Below are 23,791 nucleotides of genomic sequence, written 5' to 3'. Positions count from 1 at the left end.
AAAGTACAGACCCTATTTAAATGAGGCAAATGTGCTGTGCAAAATGTTAACATACCCAAAATGCATATGCAAATCATTTTAAGCATTCACAATAATAATTGAGCCGGCCCGGCGGCTGAGTGGTTAGCGTGTCAGCCTCACAATGGCGGGAGCCTGGTTCAACTCTAGGTTGGTCCACCTGTGTAGAGTTTGCACGTTCTCCCCAGGCCTCTGCGGGTTTTCTCCAGGTACTCCGGTTTCCTCCCACATTAAAAAAAGGGGAAAAAACATGCATGGTAGGCTGTTTGGACACTCCAATCTGCCCCTAAGTTTGAGTGTAAGCCTTCTCGTGCCTTGCGATTGGCTGGTCACCGATTCAGGGTGTCCCTTGCCACGTGCCCGAATGTCAGCTAGGAAAGGCTCCAGCACCCCCCATGCCCTTTGTGAGGATAAGGGGTTCAGAAAATGAATTACTACATGAATGAATATAGGGAGTGCCAATTTATTTATTGTTTTGTTTTACTTTCAACACAATTCAAAATGTTAAAAATCACTTTGTCACTGATTGGCTGAATAAAACAATGAAAGAGTCAATGCAATAATGAAAACCTTGATTTCATATTTGTAATTGTGTTGCGAACCTTATCCATGGTGAAATAAACGCCAGTAGCAGACATTAGTTGATGCCAGTGTCTCACACGTATGGCTGGATTCTGAAGCTCTGCCACAGCCCGGATGGAAATGAGGAGATTCTTTACCTTGTTGTCCAGAGATGTGAAGGCATCCCATGTTTTAATCTATAAATGTAACCAGAAAGAAACATCAAAAATAAGCTTTTATTTTTAGTAAAATAAACTGAAATATTCAGATTTTGAATTGAATTGACTTGAATGCCTTTGTTGTCATTGTACAATTATAATGAGATTTAAAGCTTCACCATGACGTGCACAAATAAATAATGAATAAATAAGCAATACATAAAAAAGTAGTCAAGATAATAATTTGTCAACATAAATAAGCAGTCAACCTAAATAAGTAGACAAAATGGAGCCTAATTTGTTTTATTGTGTACGTTGATAAAACCTTGAGTGTTTATTTACTAAAAATGGCAGAATTCAGCAAATAGTAGCTTCATGAGTAATTCAAGGTAAATCATTTTGTTGTACCAATTATCTGCGTGAAGGGCAAGAAAACACTGCATTTTTCTTTTGAAGTATCACCATTGATGTTACAGTGTGCAAAAAGATCACTTAAAGATTTCACTAATGGCTTTTTTCTTTGAAGAAAAAATTCAATCAAATAACTTTGCTCTATAGTTGGATGGCTTTAGTTTCATATTTTGTCTCCTCTGTGTTTTCCTTCAACATACATACACGTTAGGTTAATTGAAGACAATAATAAAGAATGAAATGGTTGTTTGTCAGATATGATGCTGAGAGGCATCAAGTCCATGGTGTAGTCAGTTGGAATAGGCCCCTCACCTGTTTTGTGAGGTTTTAGTAATGCAACATTATTCTTTGATGTTCATCAGGGGCCTCAAGGAAGTTTTTGTGTTCACATATTGTTCTACCGCCCAGTTTAATGATGTTTGCTTTGCACATTTTAGCAAAATCATGAAAAGTTGTAAGGAAATCGGCGTTCAATCAATATTTCAGCAAAAGTGACATAATTTTAAGTATAGTTAATTTTTGTATTCATGTGTGTAAGGCAAAAATCTCAAGGAACAATAGCAGCTGACAATCTTCTAGAAAATATTTCATTTGTGTGCCCAGTCCTGTTGATTACCCATTTGTTTTTCCTGTGGTGACTTTCCTGCTCACCTTTCCTCATGTGAGCCAGGTGTTTAATTGTCTTGTTAAACCTCTGTCTATGTATTTTAACCCCGTGTCTTTGTCTACCTGTGTGGAAGTGCTTTCTTGTTTCAGGTTATGTTAGGTTTACATCGTGTTTTGTTGCTGTGCATCTTCCCTCCCTGTTTTTTCCCCTGGAAGTTTTGGGTTGTTACCTTTCCCTGCTTTTTCTATTGAATGTTTTTTTTTTGTAATATGCCTTTTTTATTAAAACATTACGTTAATGTACCTAGACTCCCTAATGTGCGCCTCATTTCCAGCATATGTGTCCAACTCTGTATATGTATGGTGAATATGTATTTGCATAATGACAGTCATTTACTCCAGTGAAGATACTCGTATTTTGAAGAATTTGTCAGGAGTTGCTCGCAATGACAATCAAAACCTGCACAAAACGGAATATAAGCGAAATAATTTTTACTCTACACTGAGACCCATAAAATGAGCATACTGCATTACTCTTTGTAATTGTATGATGTCTGTGAAAAATAACAAAATGCAAAGTAACTGTTTTTTTTCTCCTGTCTTTCATGCTACTGAATGTAGAAAACAAGTACTCTGACTATGGAGGAAACCTACACAAGTTAAATTGAATTGAATGCTTTCAATTCATTTGACTTAATTGTTTACTGCAGTCAATCGGGCAAAGTGAGAGCTGTTGTATTAAGTGGAAATTCTTAAATTTCAAAAAGAGCAACACACACACACACACACATTATGGATTTAGAATGAAATAATAAGAAACCAACCCCAAACCATAACCATCGGAGAATCATTCGGGATGTAAATTGAAAACAGATTTCTTCATATTCCATCTAAACCCAACTCTAAGTTACATTTTAAAACCACCAGCAAGTAGAAAGGCAAATACAGTAGCCTAATGATAATAACAACACAAAAAATGATGACAATAATAATAATAATTTCAGTGCAGTTCACTGTAAATACAGATACACATTTACTATACATCCAGGGTAGGATATTTTTCTTTTTGTGTTATGTTTGGTTGTAAATACATGACAGGGAAATTGAAGTATAATTTCTGCTTGACGCATATTGGCACTTTTTTAGGTTACCATTCTCGTCTGATTAGTTTCACAGTTTAATCCCCCTACCTATGCCTTACCTTCTTATCCAGCCCTCGAATAATTTTTGAGAAGTATTTGCACTCCAGCTCCATGTCCTCCACATGAATCTCCCTCCAGGGAGTCATTTTCCATGCTGCCATGCTGGATTCCACTACAGTGATCATGTCCCACAGTTCCTTCAGCAGGAGTACCTCATGCCTCAGGGATAAAGAACAGGAGATACAGTGAATCCAACGATATTCAGAGTGTGAATATAAATTAGGGACACCAAATTTGTTGATCATTAGTGCCACATTTGGAAAGCATTTTGCTTTTTCTCCTTCTTACCTGCATTGACGGAGCTGTTTGTATTCAGACACATTCAGTTCAAAAAGGGTGGCAGATTCCATTAAGGAGGCCATTACTTCTTCTTGTTTCTGGATCTGGCAGTGAAAAGTGTCCAACGTCTGGTGAGGATTCGTAGTTTCAAATCTGAATGAAAGAAAACAGATTCACATTAACCGTAGTGGAGGTCTTGTTTTTGTAATGTAGGGGTGTATAAATGACAAACCCAGAATTGTATGCAGCATAAAAAAAACGGTTATAATCTTAAAACCTAATCAAATGAGTGCAAATTATAATTAAAAATGACTTTCAAGACATAAATGGTATGTAATCACTATGCTATTAGCAGACCAATTAGACACATAACTAATTTGATGATTAAATATTATAAATAACAGCCTCGACTTAGGTAAGTATTCATTATCAATGTTATATGATTCAATTAACTTTGTCAGATGTGAGAACCTCAAGATTAAAATATTTTTGAGTGAAGTTTGAGAAAGCTTATATAATGCCCTTATATATTATTTTATTCAAACAATACATTCATGTACTGTATATATTGTTAATTTAATAGCTAATGTATGCATAACTGTCTTCTAAACTGAACTAAACCAAACAAAATAAAAACATGATTTCCAAAAGAACCCAAATGTGATGTTGGGATATTCCGAAAAAACAAATGACTTGCAAGAGATTGACTTAATATTGAGTTGATGTTATCCTCAAGTTGTTAGATACGAACCTGCGACCGTTTAACATAACATTCTTTCTGAACTAGACCTTTTACACTTGTTGTTCAAACTTTTTCAGAATTGCATTTAACATTTTAATAGTTATTTGTAAGATTATTTACACAATCACTAGGGAACTATTGCAAAAGTAGATCAGCTTCCCATAATTTTCATTGGTCATGGAAGTCTGCCCAGCCAGTCTCTGTCATGGTTGGTATTTGAAAGGGGACTCTCAAAGTTTTGTTTGAGTTTGAAATAATGAAATGCTACTATCCGAGAAAAGCATTTAACATTAAATCACATCTTACAACATGTGTGCATTATCTATTTGGGTGCTTCATTTTGCCAAGGCACTAATCCTTACCTGAAGGGCCCATTGTTGCAAAAATGCTCCCTGAATGTTTGTTGCTCTACGTCAAACGAAGCACACTTTCTTCGCAAACTCGCCAACTCAATGGCTTGTAAAGGTGCCAGCTGCTGTTTCACGAACGCAGCCTTCTTTTTTACCTTGCTCCATTTCTCTGGCAACTCCTGAAATAAAGAGGACAACAAAGATGAATTGGCATGGATAATGTTTGAAGTTTTAAAGGGAAAAAATATTTGCATTAAAACTAAAAGTAAAACATAGCACCATGTATGTCTATCCGGGATGACAGAATAGTGGGTACTTACTTCGAACTGCTTATGAACAACATCAGGAAGTTTCTGCTCATACTCATTTAAAAGAGCAATGCTTTGTTGAAGTGGGTCAAATATCGCATCAGTCATGTACTGTCTTTCCTTTACAGACAGCAGGTGGCCCATAACACCTACAAGGGCTTCAGAGTCCCCTTCCTTTACTTGTTGGCCTAGGCCAGTTTCAGTAATGGTGATGAAAGTCTCAAGATCAGATAGACTGGACAACGGATTGAAATACAATACGCATGAAATGGTAATCCCATTAACATATAGATTAATGTACAAAACACAAAAATATATATATGATAAGGCATCATAACCAATTATAAGGCTAGCATTGTAGACACTCAAAATGCTGTTCTTAATTGTCATACAGTATATGGAATAGTGTTAGATCAAGCCGAAATACTGGAAATAGAAAGATTTCGCAGCAAAGTGTAGTATTAATGTTGAATTATAAATATATTTGTATTGCACCTGTTGGTTACATGGTGAACAAGGTGCTGCTTGAACATGAAACTCCATTTATTGATGATGTTGAGCAGAGCAATCTTCATGCTGCGAGAATTAATAATCATCCAGCGATGGAATACATGTATTGGCTCTAGACTCTGCACTTCTTCATAGAGCTTCTCATATCTGAATTAAAGTAAAATCAAGCTTAAATCCAGATTTGTTTTTGCAATTACAAATTATTTCTGAAAAGAGCACTGACAAATAAGCACTGACCTATCAACTTGTTGTTTAAAATTATCTAGTGTTGGTGGCTTCTCCGAGATACAGTCTTCAGATTTAGCCTCTATCTCCTGATTTGTCAGAACATTGCCATATTGGAGGAAACGGTGCAGGATTTCCTTCATGTCATCAACGTAAAGGTATCTATAGCATTCCAATGAATTGCGGAACACGCAGCAGGAACTCATAACACTTTTCACGCGTTCCATGATGAGAACCCGCTTTTCTGCTAAGTCAGGCATACCTTCCATTTCATCCTGTGAATATAATGTAATGTCCTCAGTTCATTCTCATTATTAGCCATTGATGGTAAAAAAATGCCCACTTTGAACTGTTCAATCGAGTTCAAATGGATTAATCATACGGCTTCATCGGTGGCAACCAAACAGTTCAGTCTTGAAAGAATGAGAAGCTTCTGCACTTTGCACGCTGATAGAGAACAATAATGAATCTTAACGATAGAAAAACATAATACTTAATTACCTGGTAGTGAGGAAAGGAAGCATCCTGGCAGAGGCGCGGCACAAATGAAGAGATTCTAAAAATATCATTGATGAGGCTCTCAAAGAGTTCAAGCATATTTTGTCTCTCTTCAAAATCCAACGAAGGTACAAAAACCAAATCGGGAACTTTGAGATGCAGTTGGGTTTCAAAGAAGGGCTCTGTTTCATCTTTATCTTCTGGGCCACAAACATAATAAATCTGATGCTTAGGTAATAAAATATGAATGATGAACTGTATTTTGACACTGTATCAGATCATGGTAGCTGTAACTGATTTAAATAAAAAAAAAATACAAAGAAAGTTATATTTCTTTTACCTGTGTTGTCCAGGAAAAGCTTCAGTGAACACTCTATGCAGTTATAGAATCCATCGATGACCATATCCTCAACGTATCCCACATATGCCTTCCATTCATCTGAGGATGGATCTGACATAAAAAGCTCCAGATTCCTCTGAGAATAGGACATAGGAAAATAAAGTTAAATGGAAGATGCAAAATGTACATCAGATTGTGAACAAATGTACAGTTTAATGGAGTAATGGCATTCCAGATTTATGTAAGAACTGTGCATATTGTGACAAAAAAACGCAATAATGGCACAATTATTCTTCATGTCATCTTCAAAAAAGCAGGTAATAGAGCTCTTGCATCTGGAAAATCTAAGTTTCCAAAACTAAACCAATATGTTTTTACATAAAGCCCATTGCATTAGTCTAATTTTCCATTTGTATCATTGCAACAATAATTTGAAAATTAAAATGAGTGTTGGATCTTGCCTATATATATTATATTGCTTCAGATGACCACCATGAGTACACCTTAAACAGCAGAAATGTTTTCTATTTTATTTTAATTACCTTCACGAGGAAATGAATCTTTTCTCCAGATGATTTTATCATACAATAAAAACGTTTCCGCCTTTCGATTCGATCATCCAGACTCAGTAAAGTGTCCTTTTTTCTATCTTTTCTGTCATACAATGGGCTTTCCCAGCACTTGATACAGTTCTGAATCTCCTCCACATTGTCTTTAGTCCTCTGGAGTCGACTCTCTAGGTCACATACAGAATCCCGCAACTCCTGAATATTTTGCCAAATACCTAAAAATGGGATGACAATTACTTTACTTTACTCTTTGAATAAACAAGCTTTTAAATATATTAGTTTACTCAGTAATATTATGGAAGAAAAACAAACATGTCAAACAGTCCAACGCTTTGTACAGTACAAGTGTATTTTCTGCCATTAAAATGGTGGCGACGAACAACTACAGGTAAATAGAAACCCCCCCATTCTCTCTTCGCGGTGATAGTGTAAACATCCAGCAGTATGTTTTCTCAATTCGTTGAGACCAACCGCCCTCACCTTGGCTGCTCCAGCTTAGGCTCTCTTCCGCTTTTTGTAGCTGGGTGTCAATAACCTCGAGCTGCCTCCTGACTAGAGGATTCTCCACATGGAACACGGACTGAATAACCTAAAATTCATGGTATAGAGCATGACAAAAATAGATGATTTCAAACTGCTCAATAAAAATATTGACAAATCAACACAAAGATAATGCATTGAATTTTACTTGTACAGGTGTCTACAAGTATATCTAAACCCCCAAAAAAAATACTTCCGTATGGAAATGCATCAACACTAAACTATAAGTGTACATATACAACAATGTCGCAAGGGGTTTTGACGTACACATTTGCATCCTATACTTTGTTGATGCTGCTGCCATTTATTGATGCAGTGCATCCATCATTCCATCATTACTTGTTCATCCTATCAAAATGTTAAAAATATCTGGAAAAACATAGAGGCCAATGATCGAATTACTTTCTAGGATGAACATCTGACAATCAGACATCTATCTTTGCATCATCTAGCTTGTGTATCAGATTCTGGGTGGCAGAATCTGATCGGTTCTAATGTCGGAAAAGGATAGTGACAAAGGGCTAATCTGAACTGGTCTCCATCCAATTGCAGGGCAAAAAGAAACAACCATTGCACCATCCATACTCCCTTTATGACCAAAAACAAAAACATAGATTTTAATGATGGGAATCATTCATGTCCAATTTTAATTAAAATGGACCTTGTTGTATCGTCCAGCCGTGATTTCCAGGCTTGCCACCATCTGCCACAACTGCCATCTGGTAGAATAAATCTGGACTGCAGTTTCAGGAATAGCTTCGTTTTGACTACTCTCAAGGTACTTGACTTCTCTCAGCATGGTTGCAAGCTTAAATGGAGAGGAACAATTTAAAGAACATTTGTAGGCTTATTGTTACACACTGTCATGTGTTTACATTTTAGGTAAAAAAAACTAAACCTGTGCACTGAAATTGACTGAGATCAAATGTGAGGATATGTCTCTGCAGATTAGGGGTACACTAAGGTGATGTTGGGAACTACTGTTAACAGTCCTTGTCCATGTCTCATAGAGTGTGGCATAGTATCTGTAATAGAAAACAAAAAAGAATGTACTATACTTTAGGCATATAAATAAACATGATTCATATGAAACATTACCATAAGCATAATGTACCATCAGGGGTTAATAATGCTTCACATTCCCATTACAATAACCACAAAGTGAAAATGGTTTGGGGGATATAGCATAAATTAGAGGGGTGCATGGTGAGGCTGGAGGTTGTTTGAGGATAAATACAGATCAATCTGAAAGACGGAAGGGACAGACAATATGTGAGGCCTGTGTATGGTTATATCAATCTGTAAATAGCAACTATTATGATGAGTACTTCAGCGCACACTGTGTGCTCCTTATTGGATTTCTGCCGTGAGCTTCATTTCCTGATAGCGACTCTGCAGACACGGAGGCAATCCAACGATTTAGTAATGGTCATAAATCATGCAACTTTTTGTCAGTGCAGGTAATGAGTGAGGAAGCTCATCCTGATCTTGACTGGAATGTCTATAAGAATGATGGCAATAATCTATTGCAGCAACTGTTATAACAAACTGACAAATCTAATAAGAGTTTAATAATGTATGCATGGATAATCACCTCAATTCCGCTAACAATAATCTTTGTCTTCATTCTTTCCATTCATCTTTTGAGCCACTTATTCTAAGAAGTGTTGTGGGGGTGCTGAAGCCTATCCTAGTCACCAGCAGGCAGTGGGCGGGGTACACCCTAAATCGGTTACCAGCCAACCACAAAGCATAATGAGACATATAACCATGCACGCACACTCATACCTGGAAATAGATGGGAGTATCTAGTAAGCCTACCTACCTGATTTTTGGATGTGGAAGGAAACCAAAGTGCCCAGAGAAAACCCACGCAGACACTCAGATTTTGCAAACACCACAATGGAAGCCGTGAACTATGAGGTAATTCTGACCTTATGACTCGGGAAACATACTTTTTTTTGCCAGACTAGGATAAAGTGTCATTGCACATTCACTCAGTGGATAGCAGTGACGCATTCTCTGTCAGAGTTTGCTTGGGGAGTTATGCAGAGGTGTAAAGTACTTAGAATTTTATAGAAAAAGACTGCGTTTTCGTTTGAGGGTCGCGCATGGTAGGCTGATTGGACACTCTAAATTGCCCCTAGCTATGGGTGTAAGTATGCATGGTTGTCCGTCTCCTTGTGCCCTGCGATCGGCTGGCCACCAATCCAGGGTGTCCCCCGCCTCTAGCCCAGAGTTAGCTGGGATAAGGCTCTAGCAACCCCCGCGACCTAATGAGAATAAAGCAGTTCAAAAAATGAGATATGAGATTAAACAAAAGTACCTGATGGGACTAGCATGAAATCAAAACTACAATTGCTACTACAAACTAGTGAGAAATGATACTGTTAATTTGAACTATAGCTGAACTCATTCACTCAACATGACTCAAGGGATCCTGAGAGAGAGGCTTGTTGATGCCAAGTTGCCGCACAAGATCCCTGACCATGGCTGCATAAATTACAGTTCCTGAACAACACAGCCACAGGAATTTCGAGCTTCTGATAAACATTTCATATCAAGGTCATTGGCTATTGCATGGGCTCCAAATACTCATACCAGAGTTGTCAATTTGCATCATACGGTCTGTCACTGACCACTATTTAAAACATGTCAGAAACGAAGTTCCGGATTCCAGAATAAATGTGCTGAAGTTTTCCTTCAACAAAACCACCTAGATCAGCAACAGTTAATCCATCTGCCTTGGGAGGTTTTCGACTTAGGTTATTTTGCTTCTCGTTTACCATACCAACAAGCATGCTAGAATTGTATTAATGTTCATTGGACATGTGCTAAAATGGTCCTAGAATTTTGAGGATTCTATGTTATTATGATATCATTTTGCATTATAAGAATTTGCATATTGTTGGGACCATAGAGCAAGGTCATTTCACGATAAATCATCACAGGTTTATTGATCAAAGAATTCAAAATACTGAAATTAACATTTTGAGTTCATACTATGTGTTATGACACAATTTTATCATCATGATGTGGACCAAATATACCTTGGCATATTATTGTTAGTTTGAGCTAAAATTGCTATTTACATTATGATAAGGAATTCTGCCATTTTTGTATTTGAAGAGAATGAGTTTTGTCAGTCTGTGTGAGGTTGGGACTGTAGCAATTACTGTACGGTAAAATCGCAGAAACAAAGCCAGTTCTAAGCAAATCCATCATGAATGTTACTGCAATGGTAAAGCCTTCAGACAAAACAAACTATAAATGGCCATTGTAAAGGTGAACTGTATCTAAGTGAGGGCAATAAAGGAACAGAGCACCTCTTTCCTTCCTTTACTGTCGCTTCATAATTCAAAGTAGCAATGCCCCCCTCAATGAGATGATTTATCTTCCAGGTTTTGATGTTAAATGTGGTATAAAAGGCGATTTCTCACTTGGCATCAGTGAGTGTCGACAGGGCATGTGAGATTATGAGACCCCTGTGAGATCATCTCCAGAACAGTGCCACAGTAATGAGCTCATCAATCAACATCAATCATGCCTGGAGCTGCATGTTTCTATTGCATTGCACCTGGTCTGCTTCATAAACTAGCTAAATAACATACATTTAGCAAATGTGGCTATTCCATTATATTTGGCCAAAACCAGGTGTCTACCTAGCCACATTACTACACCATATACTAGCAAAAATATAAAGAGTCTTGAGTTCCGAAGCGTAACATGTTCTGTATACATTTTTAACAGTTACATCATGTATGAGGTATGCAATTAACACTGAGTATCCGTGAGCATCCATACATACTGCCCTATAGTGAAAACCAGTATGCCGCTGTTCCTCATTAACGTAGCAGGCGAGCTACAACCTGTCGCACCTGTCCTTGAGAGAAAGCAGGAGGAAATAGGTTGTCTGTCAGTCTGGGTGCGACCAGTCTAAGGTGTAGTCTGCCTTTCACCTGAAGTCAGCTGGGATAGCTCCAGCAACCCTTATCAGGATATGTGGTACTGATAAGATGAGGAATGATATCTCAAAAGGATTGGAGCACAACATAACCTCTACCAATCTGTTTTAACTTCTTCAAGGAGGGGGTAGTGTAGAACAGAGTTGCAATAAGAAAACACTTGCAGGAATGAGTAATGATTCTGATAGCAAATTTGCAATGATACTATAGGAATACTATTTATTCCTGACTGAACTCTGATTTATATTCAAAAAACGACAATAAACATAACTAGCGGAACAATGCTTTCTAATTAAGACACATTTTCTTGCCAAAAAATCCTTGCCAGTGAATTCATGACAGGATCTATTTTTCTCTCTCTAAACTTTGTTCATGATATTAGAACACTCAGAAATAACTAATAAAATATAATTGTTACTGTTTAAGTTATGGGGACATTTCATGCAATATAGACAGATAAGGTGTTCCAACCTGTCAGTCAGTTGCATCAGCTCCTCATACTTCTGGATGACCCAAACTCCTTGTGCAGAATCCAAGCACCTGGAAGATAACATTGTTTCCCTCCTAAATATTATTGAATTTGAGTCTTGCAGGATTTAAAATGTAACATAAATCTTGCAGTATACAATGTACGTTTGGATACATTTTTAGGGGAGGCGGGTTATTAAGCCTTCAATGCAAAACCATAACATCTTAAAAAGATTTCCTTTCTTAAATCTACCATATTTTCACCTCTATGAGGCGCACTGGGCCGTGCACACCTCCAATAGATGTCTTATTTTAAAATGGTTTCCCTTTGGAAGGTGCATTCAAAGACTGGTAGGGGTTCACGCTCTGCATTCGCTAGATGGAGATGTGAATGTCATACAATGTAGCCAATATTGATTCATGTAGTAGGCGTGCCTGATAATTAGACGTACTGTCGTTTTTTGAGAAAATATTAGTCTTCACTGTACGGCTTATAGTGCGGAAAATACAGTACTCAAATAATTCCCTCCAGCTTCTTTTGAGAGTTAAGAATTATTTAACAGTGGTATCCCTGAAATGCAATATAAATTTAAACCTTCCCCTTATAGAATATATAGTATCGTAATAGTTTAAAATCAATACAATTGTTTTCAATGATATTATCAAGGCAAATCATGGAAAAGGCTTTTCCTCAAAATGCCTCCATGGAAATTGGAATAAAATTGATATGTTGCTTGATATTAGTGGCTGAAGCTTTTCTGAAAACAACATAATTTGCGTAAACCATGTGATTCTTTTTAGTTGTTTGCAAAATGTTACATAAAATTGTGTTTAAAGTTTATTTTTAACATGAAGTATAACAATTCATCACTTATTCTCTTCTGTTGCAGGGATCTCATTTTCTAAATCTATTTTATTCTTTAAATATAATATAAAAAAACTCAGAATAAGTGAGTTTTATTAGCAAAAATAATAGTTTTTTGTGTTTAATTAAAAGTGACTCACTGATTGGAAAGTTGTCTGAATTTGGAAAACGGTGACTGAATCCGCTGCTGCAACTCTTGGGCCCATCTCAGCCCTCCAGCTACAACTGGCATATTCATATTCACTGGAGCAGAACCTGTGATGAATTAGATTTCTATTACACACTTACTGGTACCATATATTTGGTGACTGAGCACAATTGTTGTGGATTATAAATTAAAAGTATACATTATTCTTCCAAATTAAGGGCAGAGGAGAGGTTAACAGCATACATTTTACCTGAATGTGCCCATAAATTCCTTTTATTGGCTATACATATATTCTGTAGTATAAGAAAGGAAATTATTGTTGGGGCATCACTATAGGACTAATTAAGTCGCACCTATTAAGGGTTTAAATTAAATTAGCTAACCTTTGAAAAGTATTTCTGAACTTGTAAATCCTTTCAATTTCAGATAATAGAATGATTTAGATATATATAATAATAGATATTTGTTATGTTGCATTCTTAGCTGAAGAAAATCCACCGAAATCAAAATCCTTTAAATTTTAAAACAACAGGTTCAGGCATTGTGGACACAGACAATTTAATCAATACTGTTGAGCATAAGCCAATACAATATATTTTTGTTGGAACTCTTTAAATAAAGTATCAAAATATATCTACTCAGTCACGTTTCTCATCTTAGGTCACATGTTAAGAGGATCCAATACCATTTTCATTGCTAAATATGCCATTTTAGGGGTATAGTACTGACTTTTTGTTTCGCTTTATAGATATTTGTACAAATTTACCCAGCTCATTCGCCATCATATGTTCATGGTAAAGCAGTTTGCATCTGTCAAGATCCTTCTCAAAAGTGCCTACTAGGCGAGGATATCTGTCGAAAACACCTTGTGACACGAAAGGACGTTCCAACAACCGCCCAAACATATCCAGAACCTGCAGACAAGAGACAATCCCATGAATGTGCATTTGATATTTCGCAGAGAGCAGTCCAAATACCTTGAAGGCTTGCTCCAATCCTGAAATGTCGTCCAAGGCCTGACAGATGATGGCTCCCAGTCGCCTTTCTGTGTCACCCACAATCAATTGGAAATGCGACACATCTTTCTCAAACTCCTGCAGGCAAGAAGGCACAGTTAAGCCCAAAGCCAAAGCACCACTCAGAAGTGAAGTTTTACACTGAGCCTACATGCACAAGGATATTCCTTTTCACATCTCAATAACTCAGGTGCCCCTGAAAATAATTGCCAAACAGGTATTACTCGCAGACTAAATTACTCTTCCCCCCATTACTAATGAACAGCTTGGTGAGCAACTAGATGATATTGGGGCCCTAAATGTAGGTTACAAAGTAGTATGCCTCGTCTGTGCTGTGAAGTGTTTAGGGTTGAAATTACTTGCAGAGTTCAAACATCAAAAGCTGGAGAAAAACAATGGAAGGGAAAATGTCACTTACTTTGTTGTTGAGGTCTAAACAGTTATAAGGCTTTTCTGTTAAAATCTTGAAATGGTCGATAAACTCTTTGTGGAGTAACTGGAGCTGTTGGCTCAGAGCTCGACCTCGAATACCTCCAATCTCCAATTTCTCAAGCTTCAAGAGGTCCACTGATGACTGAAGTATGTCCTAAACAAAATTATTCAAATTTAAAAAAAACAATCCCATGAGAACCATATGTTTTAAGGTTACAATTTACTTGGAATTGCTTTAAAACTATTTTCAACATATTTCCATGTTCACCTCAATGGACTTGACTCTCTTGACAAAACTATCGAGTCTAAAGAAGACCAAAGTGGGGGAAAAATCCCAAGGCTTCACCGATCTCCCAGTCCGTTGGTACTGACCAAGATTGGCTCGTCTGTCCGCAAAGATGCTACTGAAGAGTTCAAATATCTCCAAGCTTGTTTTTACTTTCAGTAGACTCTCTGAAACCTCTCCTTTGAGTAGTTCCTCTGGTGTCAAAAAAACTATAGCCTGTATTTGGGAGAGACAGAGAAACTGTTTAGTTATTCCAGGTGGGCCATTTCAATAGGATACATCTTATGATAATGATTAAAATGCATCATATTACATCCCTAAGTGAATCCCACCAGGGTATGGGATATACTGGCAACCTTGGTTTCCAGTTGGCTCAATAAATACATTTAAAACGGTCAATTTTACATTTGATTTGGTGAAACTCTATTATCTTACATTTGCCAAATGTTTACACTGGTCACTAATAAAACAACTAATTGATGTGGATTTATATATGAATTTGTTAAGCTCAATTGAATTTAAGTCAATCAAATTGTAAAATGCCATAATTGAAATATCCCATTTTGTTAAGTCATCTTTTCCATTAAAAAAATGGTTCGTTAACAAAATTCACGTGCACATTCAGGGCCAGTTTTTTTATGAGCAGAGTGGTCAACAAAAATGAGACAAAAATGCAATTATATCACCTGGTTTCTAGACTATTGTCCTTCATCTCCACGTCAGTTTAGTGTCGTCGATTATCTGCTTTGTGGTGGACTTTGCCGATGGGACATTGCTTGCCCCATAGCATCAGTAAATTGTCACTATCTTTACTCTAAAATGGCGCAATATTTTTTTTCACTTAAACAAATTTCTTACGATGATATAATTGTCAAATTTCAACCATCAATTTCCAATAATCCAGAAGCTTATTGTGGTTGAAGTTTTCACAATTTTGTAGTAAATATATCAAAAGCCCTTAATCAGAATTGTCAAAGAACATTGTATAGTTGTCCAAAGAACTGGAAATGTAATAACATCATGAAATATTTGCCACCCCTCAAATCATTTCTGCCCTCTTTCTCCACCTCATAAATATGTTTTAGATGACTATAATGAACAAACACAATAATAATCATATTAAATCACACCTCACTCACTGCCCATGCAAACTATGACAGAGCATTGTTTTTTTTGTAGTGTCCACCGTGTATTTGGGTGTTTTGGGGCCATTTAATATTCTCAAAGGGGCTACCTGAGATAATACATTCAAGTGGTTGCCTATTATTACTTTTAAAGCTAGAGTAAAAAACAAGGGAGGAGGGAATTAAAGAAGCACAACAAATCGTTGAAATTGCCTTAAAAGTAATGCTAAATAAGAAATACTGCATGGACGTTTTAATGAAGCTTTTATCGTAAGCAACTCCTGGGAGAAAATACTCTAAACTTGTTTTAATGGACTAATGTAGCGGTCCTTTCGCACAGGTTACCAATTTTGTGACAGGTTCCTATTGCATAAACAGCATTTGTCACAGAAAAATGAATGAATGAATGAATGACTGAGGGAATGAATGGACGGATGGATTAGATTAGATTTAACTGCATTCATCCCGTACTTTTAGCAAGAAGCTGAAAACACAGACACAGGATGGATGGAAGGATGGATGGATCGATGGATGGATGAATGGAGGGAGCGAGGGATGAATGGATGGATGCACAGAGGGACGGATGGATGAATGAATATATCAGTAAATACATACATACATAAATGTTGACTTAATACTGAAAGCCATCAAAAAGTGAAACGGAACCGTACGACTGACCTGTTCTATAAGGAGGTTGCAGATTTCTTGCAGTAGAACAATGAGTCGTGCTGGAGTGTTGTAGTGTTCAGAGTTTGCCCACACAAGACATACTGTGTGCATCATGGGGCCAAGCTGACTTTTGATATCAGAAAACTCTCTATTCTCTATGCCTTCCAACAGGTGCTGCAGTGGCGTCAAGAAGATGCAGATATCCATTGCCTCTTCCAAAGCTGTCAAGATTAAAATGGCCACTTTTAGACATAGCATTGACAATGAGGCTTTTTCCCATGAGGAATATATTGAGATATATGTAAAGTATAAAATTGTAAGAAGTTCGTTCAGATCTGAAGAGTCTTATGATTTCAAAATGGCATTGAACTATATGTAAGTACGATTTGGCTCAGGGGCTAAATAATATTGCCCATGAGGAAATTACACAGAGGTTATTTGTTTGTACATTCCAAAGAGTATTGGTGTGATTTAAATTAAACCAAAAATTATAATCCCTTATTTGAAGGAGATAAAAGTGATTAAAAAAATAAATGTCAAACTTGTTAAAACTGTAGTGGAGGCTGAGTCTTTTTGAAAACAACTGCATTTTACTAAATCCAGCCAGAACTTGAATTATAGAATATGTAATTACCTGCAGAGACTTCCACTCGAATGGTTTTAAAAGCAGGAGAATAGCTACTCTCGATAGCATCAAGCAGTTTCTCCATTTTCTTCCCATTGTGCGATGTTAACTGTGAGTAAATACACTCCAAATCAGCATATCTAGAGAGAGAAAGTAGATGGAGAACACAAAAGGTCATAGTGGTCCGACTTGAATAGCTTTTTGAGAACTGGCAAATTATAAATTATTATAAAGGTCTTTCATGTAAAATTATTTGTAACAATGTCAGCATTTGAATTACCCAATTCATATTTATTTAGTAACTGATAATAGGCGCAATACTATAGGTATTGCTTTATGTATGTCCATATTTTCTTACTAAATCGGACACATATGTTGACTACATTCTCAGTCATGTTCACTACTACTTATTTCTTATTATTATTTATTGATTATTCATCTGTTTGTCTGTTTTTTTTTTCACTTCCGTAGGTATTTATGTTGTTGACTACTAATTATGTTGACTATTTATGACTTATTTATTTATTATTATTATTTATTGATTATTTATCTGTCTGTTTGTTATTATTTATGCACTATGTGGTGAAGCATTAAATCTTTTATAATGACAATAAAATCATTCAATTTGAGACAATATAATATAATATAATGTAATTAATGAAATATAAATTAAAAACATTCTTATTTTTTTTCAAAGCAGCCTGAAAGACAATTGTATATTAATTAATTCAATTATTTTCCAGGTTCCGGTTTAATTCCCAGGGTGCTGGAGACTATCCCAACCTATACCAGGCACCAGGTGGGGGGCAACCTGGATTTTTGGCCCTATGACAAAACATTTCAAGATGTTTGTCATACGTAGCCAGTGGATAGTTTCTGTAGTAACAGAGCTGCTGACCTGTTCTTCCAGAAGAGCAACTCTGTGTGTGGTGTTGGGTTTTTGCCTTTAAACAAAGATTCAGCGGAGTCTTTTATCAGCATTGCACGTATCTGATGGCTCCACTCAATCACTGTTGACTCCAAAGACTGAATGATGCTCTTTTCTTTCCTGGGAAATTTCACAGGTTTGGATTTAACCCCGGTGTGGAAAGGAAGCATTAACATATATTCCAGTTTTATTGAGTCACCTGTAGTTTGTTTCCAAGGCATGTTCCATGCTCTCAAATCCAGCACAAAGGGGGAGCAGTGTCTTGCCTTGGAGTTGGCCAGACATTACAAAGATGTTGCTTTTTATGAAGTGGATGAGGTGCGTGACATCTTGAGACACCACCATAGGCCATTTAGCTTGGTTCTTAACGTTAGACAACAGTGGGGCCACAACCTACGTATATCAGGCAAAAAAAAATCACTGACAAGTACTGGAGATGAAACTAGTATTATGAATTTGCAGCAAAAGGGAGTGCCAAATCCCAAGAAACCGCACAAAAACATCACTTTCAATTTTTCTTGATTCATACAGTTTAAGACAATATTACAGTTCTGGAATATACATCCATTTTATAATTTATGTTGAGATCTAGCTATAAGAATCCTCCCTTATGAAAAAGACAGCCAATCAAGTTGTCCCAGGTTATAGTCATCCATACAATTGTGTTGATCAACTGAAACGTCTCTCCGACAGAGTTGGAAATTTGATTCGGTTCATCAACTGTATGTAGAACTTGTACAATTTGAAATGTAGTTTTGTGTGTGTGTGTGTGTGTGTGTGTGTGTGTGTGTGTGTGTGTGTGTGTGTGTGTGTGTGTGTGTGTGTGTGTGTGTGTGTGTACACATCAAAACATTGCAGAAAGATTAGATTTAGTTAGATTCGGATTCAGATTAGGCAGGCAGATGGACAGACGAACACATAGAAAATTTGATTACAAGTTTGTTCCAATAGACATATTTAACACACTTTTTACTATTGTCTTACCTCCTTAATCAAAGAAGAAAATTGATCTAGTGTCTTATATGACAAGTCACCACAGACCAAATTATCCTCCATATGATCCGTAGTCAAAGTTGTTTTTCTTCGTTTTAAAAAGTACAAAGCTTTGTTTTTTAAGTCAAATGTGAAGGTGGCACTGGGTTTCAGCAGTCCTGACGGGGACACGAACACTACCAAAGTACCTAAGTATGATTTGTCCATAAAGTCCAACAAAATCAGCAAGTTTTCTTCGCATGACAGACATTTTTGCCAGTGGTCAGCTTTAACATTAAGAGCCCTAAGCACATATTTGCATATAAAGTCTAGTCTTTTGTCTTCAGCAGGTGACTCCATGTCTTTTGCTGGGTCAAAACCGTATGAGCAGGAAGGATACTAATTGTGTGTTGCAGGTTTCATAGAAACACAGTGTTTGCATTAATGAGGGTGTTGCTAGGGGGCTGAAGAAAACCACCCCCGCTCCATGTCCTTGCCTTCTCTGACTGCTATTAGTATCTTAAGGACTTTTGTTTGAATTTTATTGGAATAGTCACACATAGTATGTGATGGGCAGGTGACACACATAGAATGTGAGTAATAATAAATCTTTCTGTGATTTGATTAATTTTACTCCAGTATAATCAGCTTCTAAATCAGAGGTGGCCAAGTCCGGTCCTCGAGAGCCCCTATCCGGTCTGTTTTCCATATCTCTCGCCACCAACACACCTGAATCAAATAAACTGTATCAGAATCAAGCTTCTGGACAGCTTGCTGTTGAGTTGATCATTTGATTCAGGTGGGGTAGAGGAGGGAGATATGGAAAACAGATTGGATAAGGGCTATCGAGGACTGGACGAGGCTACCCTTGGTCTAACAGATCACAACGTTTGGATATTTTTTCATACAGGCATTCTGTAACTGTCAGGAAGCGCTGTGTGCAAAATTAAGTTGATGAATTTCAGGTAGGGGGCCAACGTTAATAGCAGGAACAAATGAGTATTTGGAGCAGGGTTTGTTCGAAGTTGCTTCCTGTTGAGTTGCATTATGAATGAAATCCTTTCTTATTCAAATTAATGATTGAGTTGATGTAAGACGTGCTGAGAACGGAATCACTTTAAATAAACAGTACAACACTATGAGTTTGTTCACCATGTGAAGAAAGAAAACATGTTTAATTAGTTACTCTATTTATTTGTATGCTTTCAGGGACTGTGGTGAGATAGTGTTTTGAACACCTTTTCTAAGGCTTAAACTTGAAATATATTCCATATGTTTCGAACCATTTGGTTCAGTGGCTTTATGTGGAAAAAGAAAAAAATGTAAATGAGTCAGAGGGGCTGGAAGCATTCATTCATTATTCCTCTATTCCACACATGCTCATAAGGATTTTGGGGGTTTCAGGGGGCAGATGACAAATCACACTCGAAATCACCCTGCCATCAGCAGGAATTGAACCCAAACCTGCCTGCACCAAAGTCAGGTGAGTGAACTACTACAACTCTTTTGTGGAGGTATTTTGAGTCAATTCAATAACACTGGAAAAATTTGTAGTATAGCAAGTATTTTACGCCATGCCATAGCCTTTCAATTGTAATAAATTAAAAATAAGATGACTGTATGTTCTTTGTCAAAAGTGTTCATTTATCTTTGTCTTCTTTTTTCTTGTCTATGTATGGAACTGCCATTATGTCCACCTTTGTGGAGTTTGTCTGTTCTCCCCGGGCCTGCATGGGTTTTCTCCAGGTTCTACCGTTTCCTCCCACATTCTAAACACATGCATGGTAGGCTGCTTGGACACTCTAAATTGCCCCTAAGTATGATTATGAGTGTGGATGGTTGTTTGTCTCCTTTTGCCCTGCGATTGGCTGGCCACCAATTCAGGGTGTCCCCCGCCTCTGGCCCAGAGTCATCTGAGATAGTGTCCAGCACCCCCGCGACCCCAATGAGGATAAAGCGGTTCAGAAAAGGAGATGAGATGAGATTTCCCTAAATAACTATAAAATTGGTGGATTTTAATTTTTATTCGCAGACCTTGACTAAGTCGACACGTCGGCCTCACAATTCTCAGGTTTAGGGTTCAATACCAAGTCGTTCCTCACTGTAAGAAGTTTGTATGTTCTCTCTGGACATGCATGTGTTTTCTATGGGTGTTTTCTGTGCGTGTATAGTTGTCTGTCTGTCTTGTGCCCTGCAATTGGCTGGCCCCCAATTTATGGTGTCCTCTGCCTCAGCCCAGAGTCAGCTGGGAAAAGCTCTAGCACCCTCCATAACCTGTGTGAGGATAAGCGGTTCAGAAAATGAATTATTTTTTGTTTTGTTTTTTTAAATACTGGGAGCTGGGCCCGAGTGAGACCCCTCAATACGGGAAGACAGCAGTATAATGTGTGTAGTCCTGTCAACCATTTTGATGTGAGATCTAGCAACATGACATAAAATCTCTCTTTTGTCAGAAAAAAGAATAGAAATGGATCATAGCATTTTAGGACTGTGAAGAATTGTGTGTGTGCATTGCTGTGCTGTGAGTTTTTCCATTGTGCAGAAGCAGCAATTGAGGATATTAAGTTCCTCTGAATGACTTTGGAGATTACGTTGACAGTCCAGTGAGAACAGTGGCTTCCAGACTTTCTTGTCTGACTCAAAAGGGACCACCTGGTGACTGATTTGATGAGCCTGCCTCCTTTCTCTATCTGAAGGATGCACACTGAAATTTAGGATAGATGCCATGTCTTCGATTTTATACGCCTAAATCAGTAAAGAAGATTTGCGTTAAACAGCTACATTGATGCTTGGTAATCAAACTTTATCCGGAAACGTAATATATCATAAGAGGTCATTTTCTGAGTAAATCTTAATATGTGCAATTATTTTTCTTCAATGAGACTTTGTTATACAAAGAGGCACATCTTGAAAACTAATTTACCAAGTCTTTTAAATTCATCATTTAACCAGAAATAACACTAAAACGAGCCTTACGACTAATTATTTTTAATTAAACTTTTCACAATTTTAAACTAGATCTCACCATTGTTAGCAAATATTTTTCTATTGAATAACAACATAACAATGTATTCCAACATTTTAATTTTTAAAAACGATTTCTAGAAAAAGGTGGCTTGGCAACCAAGTGGTAAGCACGTCAGCCTCACAGTTCTGGGGTCGAGGGGTCGAGCCCAGGCTGGCTCACACTGTGTGGAGTTTGCATGTTCTCCCCGGGGTTGCATGGGTTCTCTCTGGGTTCCGCCTAATTGTACCCTGCGATTGTCTGTCCATCGATACAGGGTGTCCCCCACCTAGTGGCCGTATCTAGCTGGTTTATGCCCCAGCAGCCCCCACGGCCCTTGTAAGGATAAGCAGTTCAGAAGATAAATGAATTAATTTCTTGATGTAAATGTGTATATCAAGAGGTTTGAGCAATTGTGGGTACTTTTAGGACTTATGCCTACTTACAATACCATATAATATTGTAATACTAGTATGAATAATTAATAGAATGATATATACCTAAATCCCCTTCTGAGTTTTTCCTTTTTTAAATGATGCATACTGTAATTTGGAGACTTCCAGTCACCTCATAAAAAAATGAAAAACTCCAGGAATTCTTCTTTTACCTTTACATATTTTCATGTTGTGGAAATGTTTAGGTTATTCTCACAAAACACGTTCATGCGCGCAAACATACACACACTAGTCTCGATAACTTCCATAATATTAACTTACCTACCATTTTTTACCGATCTACACTACCTACCTACAAATATGGCACATCTTTCTGTTCATTGGCATTTTTAAAATACAGCAGCTGTTCAGTACTGAAACGGACAGTGTTGGAATTAACAGCCTATTTGACCTGACTCCATTAAAGTACTGCTGATTATTGTCATCTACAAAAAAAAGTTGACTCTTTACTTCGATGTAGAATCTGCATTGTGTAGACTGTAAATTTGCAGACATTGAAAACACTGTATAACACCCACCGTGTCTATCAAGACAAGTGCGTTTCATTTCATTTCAAAACATATCAAATAGTGTAATATATATATGTAATCATGTTTGAATATTATGTAGCTAAAGAGTATTTTTTCTTCTTAATCTATTTCTCTTAACATTGATTGGGACTGGTTTTATTCTAACCACAAAACTGTCAGTCACCACATGAGGGGGCTCCAGTACAACAAATTACCAACTCAGTCATTTGGGTTACTTGTTACTTGTTTTCATGTTCCAACAGTGAGAGGCCAAGGCAAACTGGCCCTTTCAATAACGCTTATTAACCTAACAGAGCCAACTTTTTGGTTAAGTAAAATAGGTGACTTCAGTAACCAGTCATCAATTGCTGGAAAACACTACCACCACAGACACCGCAAGCGGACAGAGAATGTGTGATTTATGTTGCGTCCAGTTTCATCTCGCATACACAGTACCCGTCTGTCACCAGTTGTCTAAGATTTGAAAATTATCATGTAACACGTGCCAAGTCATTCCTGGCAGAAGGGCCTAACCAACAAATGTCCTGCAAAGTCAGAAACTGAGTACTTTGGCAAAATACATTTTAAAAAGTGTTGGCTTGAGTTGAAATCTAACCACTGGGCAATTGTTACTTAAAATCAATTTTTTGATTTCTGAATAGCATTTCATGTTGTAAGACACCCACAAAGACCAAAACCATTTGACACTTCTAGCTGTTAATGTAGTGCACAGTTTGAGACATGTTATTCTTCTGAAATAGATTGTTTAAATTGAATAAAACTTGTTTTTTGCCAGAAATCATAGAATCATAGGATTGGGTTAGTGAAAATACAAGGGGGGTCAAACTCTCAGTGTGTAGTATTGTTATATACTAGCATTTAAATATACATATATTTTGCGTGGCTGCCTGAAATGGCACTTATCTAATCAAAACTTTAATAAAAATAATAATAGTAATAATAATAATAATGTAATCTTCAACAAAAAGATATGTATGGCCAGTAATT

At 37.1% G+C, this 23,791-nt stretch overlaps 1 protein-coding gene across 1 annotated transcript in view; it reads right to left on the bottom strand.

Annotated features, from left to right (window-relative positions):
- The window catches only part of dnah9 (dynein, axonemal, heavy chain 9), a 126,025-nt gene that overhangs the window by 91,421 nt on the left and 10,813 nt on the right, over nucleotides 1-23,791 (bottom strand). The window contains 23 exon segments of the mRNA XM_077739642.1: nucleotides 621-776; nucleotides 2,956-3,115; nucleotides 3,245-3,388; nucleotides 4,340-4,506; nucleotides 4,648-4,870; nucleotides 5,131-5,292; nucleotides 5,383-5,645; nucleotides 5,872-6,068; nucleotides 6,209-6,344; nucleotides 6,751-6,992; nucleotides 7,258-7,366; nucleotides 7,979-8,125; nucleotides 8,216-8,342; nucleotides 11,754-11,822; nucleotides 12,756-12,870; nucleotides 13,530-13,677; nucleotides 13,741-13,857; nucleotides 14,198-14,365; nucleotides 14,480-14,713; nucleotides 16,300-16,511; nucleotides 16,925-17,055; nucleotides 17,814-17,963; nucleotides 18,043-18,236. Of these exon segments, the coding sequence (XP_077595768.1) occupies nucleotides 621-776; nucleotides 2,956-3,115; nucleotides 3,245-3,388; nucleotides 4,340-4,506; nucleotides 4,648-4,870; nucleotides 5,131-5,292; nucleotides 5,383-5,645; nucleotides 5,872-6,068; nucleotides 6,209-6,344; nucleotides 6,751-6,992; nucleotides 7,258-7,366; nucleotides 7,979-8,125; nucleotides 8,216-8,342; nucleotides 11,754-11,822; nucleotides 12,756-12,870; nucleotides 13,530-13,677; nucleotides 13,741-13,857; nucleotides 14,198-14,365; nucleotides 14,480-14,713; nucleotides 16,300-16,511; nucleotides 16,925-17,055; nucleotides 17,814-17,963; nucleotides 18,043-18,236 (3,771 nt within the window).

This window comes from Stigmatopora nigra, chromosome 18, assembly GCF_051989575.1.
Source record: "Stigmatopora nigra isolate UIUO_SnigA chromosome 18, RoL_Snig_1.1, whole genome shotgun sequence".
NCBI lineage: Eukaryota > Metazoa > Chordata > Actinopteri > Syngnathiformes > Syngnathidae > Stigmatopora > Stigmatopora nigra.
The sequence above is the reverse complement of the archived record's forward strand: the minus strand, read 5'-3'. Positions and strand labels throughout refer to the sequence as shown.